Genomic DNA, 13659 nt, shown 5'->3' with positions numbered 1-13659 from the left:
TAAAAATTTTATATAGAAATAAAATTTTTCGATAACTTTCTATAGAAATTTTGACAAAATTTTCTATAGAACTAAAATTTTAGCAAAATTTTCTATAGAAATAAAATTTTGACAAAATTTTCTATAGAACTAAAATTTTGACAAAATTTTCTATAGAAATAAAATTTTGACAAAATTTTCTATAGAAATAAAATGTTGACAAAATTTTCTATAGAAATAAAATGTTGACAAAATTTTCTATAGGAATAAAATTTTTACAAGATGTTCTAAAGAAATACAATTTTTACAAAATTTTCTATAGAAATAAAATTTTGACAAAATTTTCTATAGAACTAAAATTTTAGCAAAATTGTCTATAGAAATAAAATTTTGACAAAATTTTCTATAGAACTAAAATTTTGACAAAATTTTCTATAGAAATAAAATTTTGACAAAATTTTCTATAGAAATAAAATGTTGACAAAATTTTCTATAGAAATAAAATGTTGACAAAATTTTCTATAGGAATAAAATTTTTACAAGATGTTCTAAAGAAATACAATTTTTACAAAATTTTCTATAGAAATAAAATTTTTACAAAATTTTCTATAGAAATAAAATTTTGACAAAATTTTCTGTAGAAAAAAATTTTAACAGAAATAAAATTTAAAACATTTTGTATAGGTACAAAATTATGCAAAAATTTTGTATAGGAAGAAAATTTTGTAAAAATTTTATATAGAAATAAAATTTTTCGATAACTTTCTATAGAAATTTTGACAAAATTTTCTATAGAACTAAAATTTTAGCAAAATTTTCTATAGAAATAAAATTTTGACAAAATTTTCTATAGAACTAAAATTTTGACAAAATTTTCTATAGAAATAAAATTTTGACAAAATTTTCTAAAGAAATACAATTTTTACAAAATTTTCTATAGAAAAAAATTTTAACAGAAATAAAATTTAAAACATTTTGTATAGGTACAAAATTATGCAAAAATTTTGTATAGGAAGAAAATTTTGTAAAAATTTTATATAGAAATAAAATTTTTCGATAACTTTCTATAGAAATAAAAGTTTAACAAATTTTCTATAAAAATAAAAGATTGACAAAATTTTCTATAGAAATAAAATCTTTCGATAGAAATAAAAGTTTGGCTAAATTTTCTATAGGAATGAAATTTTAACAAAATATCCTAAAGAAATTAAATTTAACAAAATTTCCTAAAGAAATTAAAATTTGACAAACTTTTCTATAGAAATAAAATTGTGACAACATTTTCTATAGAAATAAAATTTTGAGAAAATTTTCTATATAAATAAAATTTTCTATATTAATAAAATTTTGAGAAAATTATCTATGGAAAGAAAATTTTGACAAAATTGTCTATAGAACTAAAATTTTAGCAAAATTTTCTATACAAATAAAATTTTGACAAAATTTTATTTAGAAATAAAATTTTTACAAATTTTTCTTAGAAATAGAATTTTTACAAAATTTTCTACTGAAATAAAATTTTGACAATATATTCTATAGAAATACAATTTTTACAAAATTTTCTATAGAAATAAAATTTTGTCGTTTTTTTATTTCAGCTTAAAACCATACATTGACTAAACTACAAGAGTAGCTTAACCAACAGAGGAAAAGAATGTTTGTCAAATTTATTTGGGCAAAGCCCTATAGACTGCAAGATGGTTGGATGGACGCACGTTTCGGAATTACCACATTCCTCATCAGCATCCTCTACTTGCAGCAAAACTATCAACCAATTATCAGAATAAATTCAGGCAGTTTATTAAACCCAACAAAAACCACACTTGAACCCTCCGAAAAAAGGTTTTACATTGATAGCCGGCTTATGCCAAATTAATTCGAAACAAACATATCTCTTTTCCTATGCCACTGTCAAATCATCGATTTGAATTCACATGGCTGGGTTTATTTTGAGCGTGCCTCCTCTTCTTTTTCCATTTGTTTTGTTTTGTTATTGTTGGTTTTGTTCTTTCAGCATTGTTGTTGTTTTTTTACCTTTTTTCGGAGGGTTTTTAAAACCTTTTTTCGGAGGGTTCAAGTGTGGTTTTTGTTGGGTTTAATAAACTGCCTGAATTTATTCTGATAATTGGTTGATAGTTTTGCTGCAAGTAGAGGATGCTGATGAGGAATGTGGTAATTCCGAAACGTGCGTCCATCCAACCATCTTGCAGTCTATAGGGCTTTGCCCAAATAAATTTGACAAACATTCTTTTCCTCTGTTGGTTAAGCTACTCTTGTAGTTTAGTCAATGTATGGTTTTAAGCTGAAATAAAAAAACGACAACAATGCTTAAAGAACAAAACCAACAATAACAAAACAAAACAAATGGAAAAAGAAGAGGAGGCACGCTCAATATAAACCCAGCCATGTGAATTCAAATCGATGATTTGACAGTGGCATAGGAAAAGAGATATGTTTGTTTCGAATTAATTTGGCATAAGCCGGCTATCAATGTAAAACCTTTTTTCGGAGGGTTCAAGTGTGGTTTTTGTTGGGTTTAATAAACTGCCTGAATTTATTCTGATAATTGGTTGATAGTTTTGCTGCAAGTAGAGGATGCTGATGAGGAATGTGGTAATTCCGAAACGTGCGTCCATCCAACCATCTTGCAGTCTATAGGGCTTTGCCCAAATAAATTTGACAAACATTCTTTTCCTCTGTTGGTTAAGCTACTCTTGTAGTTTAGTCAATGTATGGTTTTAAGCTGAAATAAAAAAACGACAACAATGCTTAAAGAACAAAACCAACAATAACAAAACAAAACAAATGGAAAAAGAAGAGGAGGCACGCTCAATATAAACCCAGCCATGTGAATTCAAATCGATGATTTGACAGTGGCATAGGAAAAGAGATATGTTTGTTTCGAATTAATTTGGCATAAGCCGGCTATCAATGTAAAACCTTTTTTCGGAGGGTTCAAGTGTGGTTTTTGTTGGGTTTAATAAACTGCCTGAATTTATTCTGATAATTGGTTGATAGTTTTGCTGCAAGTAGAGGATGCTGATGAGGAATGTGGTAATTCCGAAACGTGCGTCCATCCAACCATCTTGCAGTCTATAGGGCTTTGCCCAAATAAATTTGACAAACATTCTTTTCCTCTGTTGGTTAAGCTACTCTTGTAGTTTAGTCAATGTATGGTTTTAAGCTGAAATAAAAAAACGACAACAATGCTTAAAGAACAAAACCAACAATAACAAAACAAAACAAATGAAATAAAATTTTTACAAAATTTTCTATAGAAATAAAATTTTGACAAAATTTTCTGTAGAAAAAATTTTTAACAGAAATAAAATTTAAAACATTTTGTATAGGTACAAAATTATGCAAAAATTTTGTATTGGAAGAAAATTTTGTAAAAATTGTATATAGAAATAAAATTTTTCGATACCTTTCTATAGAAATTTTGACAAAATTTTCTATAGAACTAAAATTTTAGCAAAATTTTCTATAGAAATAAAATTTTGACAAAATTTTCTATAGAACTAAAATTTTGACAAAATTTTCTATAGAAATAAAATTTTGACAAAATTTTCTAAAGAAATACAATTTTTACAAAATTTTCTATAGAAAAAAATTTTAACAGAAATAAAATTTAAAACATTTTGTATAGGTACAAAATTATGCAAAAATTTTGTATAGGAAGAAAATTTTGTAAAAATTTTATATAGAAATAAAATTTTTCGATAACTTTCTATAGAAATTTTGACAAAATTTTCTATAGAACTAAAATTTTAGCAAAATTTTCTATAGAAATAAAATTTTGACAAAATTTTCTATAGAACTAAAATTTTGACAAAATTTTCTATAGAAATAAAATTTTGACAAAATTTTCTATAGAAATAAAATGTTGACAAAATTTTCTATAGAAATAAAATGTTGACAAAATTTTCTATAGGAATAAAATTTTTACAAGATGTTCTAAAGAAATACAATTTTTACAAAATTTTCTATAGAAATAAAATTTTGACAAAATTTTCTATAGAACTAAAATTTTAGCAAAATTGTCTATAGAAATAAAATTTTGACAAAATTTTCTATAGAACTAAAATTTTGACAAAATTTTCTATAGAAATAAAATTTTGACAAAATTTTCTATAGAAATAAAATGTTGACAAAATTTTCTATAGAAATAAAATGTTGACAAAATTTTCTATAGGAATAAAATTTTTACAAGATGTTCTAAAGAAATACAATTTTTACAAAATTTTCTATAGAAATAAAATTTTTACAAAATTTTCTATAGAAATAAAATTTTGACAAAATTTTCTGTAGAAAAAAATTTTAACAGAAATAAAATTTAAAACATTTTGTATAGGTACAAAATTATGCAAAAATTTTGTATAGGAAGAAAATTTTGTAAAAATTTTATATAGAAATAAAATTTTTCGATAACTTTCTATAGAAATTTTGACAAAATTTTCTATAGAACTAAAATTTTAGCAAAATTTTCTATAGAAATAAAATTTTGACAAAATTTTCTATAGAACTAAAATTTTGACAAAATTTTCTATAGAAATAAAATTTTGACAAAATTTTCTAAAGAAATACAATTTTTACAAAATTTTCTATAGAAAAAAATTTTAACAGAAATAAAATTTAAAACATTTTGTATAGGTACAAAATTATGCAAAAATTTTGTATAGGAAGAAAATTTTGTAAAAATTTTATATAGAAATAAAATTTTTCGATAACTTTCTATAGAAATAAAAGTTTAACAAATTTTCTATAAAAATAAAAGATTGACAAAATTTTCTATAGAAATAAAATCTTTCGATAGAAATAAAAGTTTGGCTAAATTTTCTATAGGAATGAAATTTTAACAAAATATCCTAAAGAAATTAAATTTAACAAAATTTCCTAAAGAAATTAAAATTTGACAAACTTTTCTATAGAAATAAAATTGTGACAACATTTTCTATAGAAATAAAATTTTGAGAAAATTTTCTATATAAATAAAATTTTCTATATTAATAAAATTTTGAGAAAATTATCTATGGAAAGAAAATTTTGACAAAATTGTCTATAGAACTAAAATTTTAGCAAAATTTTCTATACAAATAAAATTTTGACAAAATTTTATTTAGAAATAAAATTTTTACAAATTTTTCTTAGAAATAGAATTTTTACAAAATTTTCTACTGAAATAAAATTTTGACAATATATTCTATAGAAATACAATTTTTACAAAATTTTCTATAGAAATAAAATTTTTACAACATTTTCTATAGAAATAAAATTTTGACAAAATTTTCTGTAGAAAAAATTTTTAACAGAAATAAAATTTAAAACATTTTGTATAGGTACAAAATTATGCAAAAATTTTGTATTGGAAGAAAATTTTGTAAAAATTGTATATAGAAATAAAATTTTTCGATACCTTTCTATAGAAATTTTGACAAAATTTTCTATAGAACTAAAATTTTAGCAAAATTTTCTATAGAAATAAAATTTTGACAAAATTTTCTATAGAACTAAAATTTTGACAAAATTTTCTATAGAAATAAAATTTTGACAAAATTTTCTAAAGAAATACAATTTTTACAAAATTTTCTATAGAAAAAAATTTTAACAGAAATAAAATTTAAAACATTTTGTATAGGTACAAAATTATGCAAAAATTTTGTATAGGAAGAAAATTTTGTAAAAATTTTATATAGAAATAAAATTTTTCGATAACTTTCTATAGAAATTTTGACAAAATTTTCTATAGAACTAAAATTTTAGCAAAATTTTCTATAGAAATAAAATTTTGACAAAATTTTCTATAGAACTAAAATTTTGACAAAATTTTCTATAGAAATAAAATTTTGACAAAATTTTCTATAGAAATAAAATGTTGACAAAATTTTCTATAGAAATAAAATGTTGACAAAATTTTCTATAGGAATAAAATTTTTACAAGATGTTCTAAAGAAATACAATTTTTACAAAATTTTCTATAGAAATAAAATTTTGACAAAATTTTCTATAGAACTAAAATTTTAGCAAAATTGTCTATAGAAATAAAATTTTGACAAAATTTTCTATAGAACTAAAATTTTGACAAAATTTTCTATAGAAATAAAATTTTGACAAAATTTTCTATAGAAATAAAATGTTGACAAAATTTTCTATAGAAATAAAATGTTGACAAAATTTTCTATAGGAATAAAATTTTTACAAGATGTTCTAAAGAAATACAATTTTTACAAAATTTTCTATAGAAATAAAATTTTTACAAAATTTTCTATAGAAATAAAATTTTGACAAAATTTTCTGTAGAAAAAAATTTTAACAGAAATAAAATTTAAAACATTTTGTATAGGTACAAAATTATGCAAAAATTTTGTATAGGAAGAAAATTTTGTAAAAATTTTATATAGAAATAAAATTTTTCGATAACTTTCTATAGAAATTTTGACAAAATTTTCTATAGAACTAAAATTTTAGCAAAATTTTCTATAGAAATAAAATTTTGACAAAATTTTCTATAGAACTAAAATTTTGACAAAATTTTCTATAGAAATAAAATTTTGACAAAATTTTCTAAAGAAATACAATTTTTACAAAATTTTCTATAGAAAAAAATTTTAACAGAAATAAAATTTAAAACATTTTGTATAGGTACAAAATTATGCAAAAATTTTGTATAGGAAGAAAATTTTGTAAAAATTTTATATAGAAATAAAATTTTTCGATAACTTTCTATAGAAATAAAAGTTTAACAAATTTTCTATAAAAATAAAAGATTGACAAAATTTTCTATAGAAATAAAATCTTTCGATAGAAATAAAAGTTTGGCTAAATTTTCTATAGGAATGAAATTTTAACAAAATATCCTAAAGAAATTAAATTTAACAAAATTTCCTAAAGAAATTAAAATTTGACAAACTTTTCTATAGAAATAAAATTGTGACAACATTTTCTATAGAAATAAAATTTTGAGAAAATTTTCTATATAAATAAAATTTTCTATATTAATAAAATTTTGAGAAAATTATCTATGGAAAGAAAATTTTGACAAAATTGTCTATAGAACTAAAATTTTAGCAAAATTTTCTATACAAATAAAATTTTGACAACATTTTATTTAGAAATAAAATTTTTACAAATTTTTCTTAGAAATAGAATTTTTACAAAATTTTCTACTGAAATAAAATTTTGACAATATATTCTATAGAAATACAATTTTTACAAAATTTTCTATAGAAATAAAATTTTTACAAAATTTTCTATAGAAATAAAATTTTGACAAAATTTTCTGTAGAAAAAATTTTTAACAGAAATAAAATTTAAAACATTTTGTATAGATACAAAATTATGCAAAAATTTTGTATTGGAAGAAAATTTTGTAAAAATTGTATATAGAAATAAAATTTTTCGATACCTTTCTATAGAAATAAAAGTTTAACAATTTTTCTATAGAAATAAAATATTGACAAAATTTTCTATAGATATAAAATGTTTCGATAGAAATAAAAGTTTGGCTAAATTTTCTATAGAAATGACAATTTAACAAAATATCCTAAAGAAATTAAATTTTAACAAAATTTCCTAAAGAAATTAAAATTTGACAAACTTTTCTATAGAAATACAATTTTGATAAAATATCCTAAAGAAATAAATTTTTAACCAGATTTCCTAAAGAAATTAAATTTTGACAAACTTTTCTATAGAAATAAAATTTTGACACAATTTTCTTTAGAAATAAAATTGTGACAACATTTTCTATAGAAATAAAATTTTGAGAAAATTTTCTATAGAAATAAAATTTTGAGAAAAATTTCTATAGAAATAAAATTTTGAGAAAATTTTCTATAGAAATAAAATTTTCTATATTAATAAAATTTTGACAAATGTATCTATAGAAATAAAATTTTCATTCGTTTTGTTTTGTTATTGTTGGTTTTAGTTCTTTAATCATTATTGTTGTTTTTTTTGATTTCAGCTTAAAACCATACATTGACTAAACTTTTTGACTTTATGACAAAATTTTCTATAGAACTAAAATTTTGACAAAATTTTCTATAGAACTAAAATTTTAGCAAAATTTTCTATACAAATAAAATTTTAACAAAATTTTCGGAAGAAATAAAATTTTGACAAAATTTTATTTAGAAATAAAATTTTTACAAATTTTTCATAGAAATAGAATTTTTACAAAATTTTCTACAGAAATTTTCTGTAGAAATAAAATTTTGACAAAATTTTCTATAGAAATAAAATTTTTACAACATTTTTCATAGAACTAAAATTTGTACAAAATTTTCTACAGAAATAAAATTTTTACAACATTTTTCATAGAAATAAAATTTTGACAAAATTTTCTATAGAAAAAAATAGAAATAAAATTTTGACAAAATTTTCAATCGAAGTAAAATTTTGGAAAAAATTTCTATCGAAGTAAAATTTTGGAAAAATTTTAACTTTTAACCCCCATTTTCATGAAGCTCCGTTAGTGCTACGTTAGCTAACGAACTTTTAAACCGTGATATCTACATATCTGCCATCTTGCGTATATATTCCATAGGCCAGTTAGGAACTTAACTGACGAAAATTTTTCATTTAAAGTTAACCGGAGAGAAAATATTTGCAATTTACTTTCTGTTAACTGGCAGTTATAGCCTAACGGAGCTACATGAAAATGGCCGTAAATGATATTAATTTAATTTGGAAAAATGGTCCTCTGGTAGGATTTTTTGTCTAATTTTGGATAAATCTTGGTCCAAAATAAAAATTCATTGTGGCACGTTTAGAGCACTCAAAAATCTCACCAGCATTACTGAGAGGGGATAATCCACCGCTGAAAAACTTTTTGACATTTAGTCGAAACTGTGAATGAACCCATAATATTAATGATAACTCCTCTCCAGGTAGTTGATATAAGTCACAACTTTGTCAGAAAATGGTGGTCATCATCTTTTCGGCTGATGGAAAATGTTCGCTTTCTCCGATGCCATCCTCGTATACAAGGTTTGAGCTAGCTATGAAGCAGTATTACAATCGTAAGCTTAGAGAAGGGAATACATTTCAAGTGTAGTTTACTTCTCTGTACTATGCCCGTCTTATTTGTATGTCAAAGCTAAAAAAGTGCTAAATGTAAAATCGGACAACATTCGCTGATAGATGAGTTCAAACTAAATATCCTAACCAAATCTATCAAAGATAGCCATGAGATAAGTCTTTCGCCGACTGCATTTCTGCTTGTGGGATAGGAATAAATCATCAGATTGTTAACGTTTTAAGGCATGTTTTATATATTTAACAAATTGAATTACATTTACATACACATGTTAAAGAAACTAAAAAAGCAAATTGTTAATTTAATGCCAAAAGATGTTGAACATTACATTTATTTCCCAAATGGTCTTTCTAGACGCAATCATTTCAATGGTGTGTCACATTACATAAAATGTTGTACATTTCTAAATATATTTCAGATTTCTGGCGAGACCAAAAAGGAATTATACTTTGCCAATTATAGCAAAGGAAAGTAAATTATTTATTTTTTTTTATTTTCAAAATTATGATTTTGTTTTTGCTTTTAATTAGATCGATATTCTATGAAAGTGATTGCAATGTCAACTCCAATCTAATTATTTGCGACTGTCGACATTTCCACCAGTTGACTTTTTCTAAGGATATAAAAAAACAGCGGTGTATATTTTTCGTAATCTTTAAAATTCGAATAAACTAAAATATCGAATTCGAATAATTTAAAATTGGTCATCTACCATGAGATGGATGTTTGCAATATGTTAAAAAAATTTTAAAATGTCACTTATTACATTTACAGATATTAATATAGGCAAATAAAATTATCTTATGAATTTCAAATATTTTACAAAATATTTATTGAAATTGGGGTCTTTGTTACACCTTTCGCTAGTTACCAATTTACTAAAGACATTTTAGATTTCAAGCATTGATCAGCTATATGACTAGTAACTTCTTATTTTTCGCAAAATTTTGGCTAATATTTTTCATGTATTATACCAAGAAATTAAGTTTTCGTTAGTTCTTAATTCTATATATGAAGTGAAATTATGTATATTAATTAGCATAGAACTAATGATTATTTTTAATAATTTAAAATATTCAACACGGAATGTCCTTAAAATAAAACTAACATCGAAATTAACACAACTTAAATAAATATACAACAAGAAACAAATAAATTTCAATTCCCATTTCAAGGGTTACTTGGTTTTTCTCTAAAAATTAGGAATTTGCTGATGCAGGCGAAGAGAATGTTAGATATAAACTAACGACAACAGCCACGCCAAAAACCCCACCCACCACATACAATACTGCCTTCTCCCTTAACGCTCGCAACATCATGGTATTTAAAGTCCTCGAAGCTCGTCCTAATTCTGCATTGGTTTCCCTTAGACGAGCCCTTGAATTCTGTATGGTCTCTCGCTGTTGATGTAAATCACTTAGAATTTGAGCTCCCAATGTTTCGGTTTCAATAACCACACGATAGCCTTCTTGCAAACGATTACCAGTTCTTTCAATAGTTTCCGAGTTATCCAGCAATCTTTGACGTTGATCGTTACTTATGGACACATCTTCATATTCATCATAATCGGCGGCAGTGGCAGTTTGAAAGTTCTTAATGTTATCCTTTGCCTTTGTATATTCTCCTTGTAATCGCTTCAGCTCCACTTGAGCACAATTCAGTTTACTTGTAGCCGAAGTCCTTTGAGCAGGATTCAAATCTCTGATTTCCAGCTGGATTTGTTCCAATAATTCTTGGGCCTCCGTTAAACTTCCATCGATTTTTGAGCACAACTCTTTTCGTTCATTTGTGAGAGCAAGTCGGCCAATTTGACTGGTTATTTCCGCAATTAATATTGAGTATTGCTTTTCATATTGCTCCAGTAGAGACATAATGACCGATTTTTCTATTGATTTAGTGGAATTTATTTATATTATGGAGATTATATTTTTATATGTATTATTTGCAAACAGATGTTAGAATGACATTTAGGGAGGTCACCTAAACATTAACATTTCATATTGCGTTGATCAAATTATGTACGTTGACGCAAAACTGAAAGCACGTACGTTGACGTAAAACTACCGGCATTTCGTTAGGGTGCCGATAACACTGCTTTTATATAGGTGGGTACTATATTCGGTTTCCGGTCTGAAAAGTAGATTTTTCCACGGTTACTTTTTAAAATCAATTAAAGATGAAATTGTACACAACCAATGCTTTAAGACTAATCTATTCAAATTTTGACATCTTTTGATAAATATATAATAGTCGCCATCTAAAATAAGCACTTTAAATTTACAGCCTGTTTCTGTATGTCGAACGATCCCCTGCCAGCATTTCAAAGTTCCATTTCATCCTCATCGTTACCACAGACTCGTAAATGTCACTTCAACCATCATGAAAAGGTACATCAAAAAGTACATGAAAGTATTTTGCCATCCCTACTACGATTTTATTTTTTGTGAAACGCCAAGCGCAACCAGCTTGTTATATTTTAATTAAATAAAAACGAAAATAAAGTTCTGAAAACATAGATTATACGCTTAAAATTGCGAAAGGTATATTGGTGAACAATTTTTAATTTTCCAAATGGAATAAAGTGATTGTTTTTCAGATATTTTACAGACATGCTGCTTCCATCAAATAAAAACACTAGTTGATAGACGCTGCAACATGTAACTCGCTACTTGTAACTCAACATCATCATTAATGCCAAAAATTATTTAAAATGTAATGTGATAGTGGTATAAATGTTATATTTTTAAGAATTTGTAAATGTTTACACAAATTAATAAATATCTAAACAAACGTGTTTTACTCGACCACAATGATTCTTTTACAACTATCTTAAAATGCACTTTTTCTGATTGTTTGGAGGGTCCCTTATTGGCGTCGTTCTAAATTGATCTATAAAGGCACCTAATAATTGCACTCATGCGAAACCTTTTTGTAGTAACTTTTGCGTGGTACAACTTCTCAATAGTGACGGCGCTTTTCCGACGAGTTTTTGATATCGTATACGATTGTTTTCGACGTGGTGGAGATTCTCAGAAGTGTCGTCAAATTCCAAAAATGTTGGCAGGGTCTCTATCGATCGACCGAAATGCATAAAACAGCTGATTTTTGGTTATAAATTCAGCTGTTTGTTTCCATTTCAGTCGATCGATAGAGCTCGATTAACATACTGAAACAAGCTGTTTGAGTATTGATGGAAAAACTGAAAATGGTACCTACCTTATATCTTAAAGCCCGATATGCAGAAACAAAAACATTCGATAACATCGAAAATAAATCTGTAAAATTTTATTATAACTTGGTGGGGGATACAAAAAGTTTATTTTTTTAAATGAATTATGAAAGAAAAATAACCGTGAAAATTTCCTTTTTAAAGGTGAGTGTTAAGTTCGAGTTTAGCCGCTAAAATCGCTAAAGTGAAAACTAAATCAGTAAGTTATAATGAAATCTGCAACAAATATGTATAATTTTATGACTTTTTTTACTGATTTAGTTTTCACTTTAAGGCCGGTATGCACCTCTAGCGAAATTTTCGGTAGCAAAAATTTATTTAAGTCTACAACAAAAAAACAGGGTTGTGTACACAATTTTTAAACCAGCTAATCGCTTTTAAAAATTGTTAATATATGTTCCAAATATTCCTCAAATAAATTGTTTATTATTTACAGACCTTATAAAACTTTTACGCACACAATGATTGTAATAAATTAAATGTTTGCTGCCAAAATATGCTTTTGACAACCCTGTTATTTTCATTAGAGGTGCGTACTAGCTTACGAAATTGAATGCTACCGAAAATTTCGTTAGCATAAATAGCAATGCATTTCTTATGGGAATGAAATTTTTCGCTAGAGGTGCATACCGGCCTTTAGTGAAAATTAGCGGCTAAACTCGAACTTAATACTCACCTTAAAGCTGGGTATTAAGTTAAACTTTAAGGTGAGTATTAAGTTCGAGTTTAGCCGCTAAAATCGCTAAAGTGAAAACTAAATCAGTAAGAAAGATGCATGAAATTATACGTATTTGTTGCAAATTTTATTATAACCTGATGGGGAAAAGCCCAAAGCAAATTTTCACAAAGTTTGTATTCCTTAAAATTGATTATTAAAGAAAAGTAATCGTGAAAAAATGACGTTTTTAGCGGCTAACGTCGAACTTAATACCCACCTTTAAGGTGAGTATTAAGTTCGAGTTCAGCCGCTAAAATCAAAAATATATTAAAGCAGAGTAACATTCTAACTTTTTTGGTAAATTTTATTATAACTTGGTGGGGAAATGTCCAAAGCAATAATTGAAAATGTTTATTTTCTTTAAAATGAATTATTAAAGAAAAGTAATCGTGAAAAATGGCTTTTTTAGCGCGATGTCAACTTAATACTGGCCTTTAGCTGCTAAAGGTGAGTATTTGTTGCAGATTTCATTATATCTTGATGGGGAATAGCCCAAAGCAAATTTTCACAAAGTTTGTATTCCTTAAAATGGATTATTAAAGAAAAGTAATCGTGAAAAAATGACCATTTAAAGGTGAGTATTAAGTTCGAGTTTAGCCGCTAAAACCGCCATTTTTTCACGATTACTTTTCTTTAATAATACTTTTTAAGGAATACACACTTTGTGAAAACTTGCTTTGGGCTATTCCCCAT

The 13659-nt window shown here is 24.6% G+C and overlaps 1 protein-coding gene and 1 long non-coding RNA gene across 2 annotated transcripts; one reads left to right on the top strand and one right to left on the bottom strand.

The window, feature by feature from the left end:
* Positions 1–9227: 9227 nt before the first annotated feature.
* On the bottom strand, positions 9228–10996 carry Vti1a (Vesicle transport through interaction with t-SNAREs 1a). Its single transcript, XM_075297003.1, has one exon. It carries the CDS (start codon positions 10888–10890, stop codon positions 10219–10221), a length of 672 nt encoding a protein of 223 aa, XP_075153118.1. The 5' UTR covers positions 10891–10996; the 3' UTR covers positions 9228–10218.
* A 342-nt stretch (positions 10997–11338) lies between these two features.
* LOC142224401 (uncharacterized) lies at positions 11339–11829 on the top strand. Its single transcript, XR_012719146.1, has 2 exons — positions 11339–11559; positions 11616–11829. It is a non-coding gene; the product is annotated as an uncharacterized LOC142224401 (long non-coding RNA).
* The last annotated feature ends 1830 nt before the right edge of the window (positions 11830–13659 follow it).

This window comes from Haematobia irritans, chromosome 2, assembly GCF_050003625.1.
Source record: "Haematobia irritans isolate KBUSLIRL chromosome 2, ASM5000362v1, whole genome shotgun sequence".
In the NCBI taxonomy this organism is placed as follows: domain Eukaryota; kingdom Metazoa; phylum Arthropoda; class Insecta; order Diptera; family Muscidae; genus Haematobia; species Haematobia irritans.
This window is presented reverse-complemented; position numbering and strand designations above follow the sequence as displayed.

What these genes read in the sequence shown, in the direction of transcription:
- Vti1a (XM_075297003.1), bottom strand. Translation starts at nt 10,890, where the DNA reads ATGTCTCTACTGGAGCAATATGAAAAGCAATACTCAATATTAATTGCG.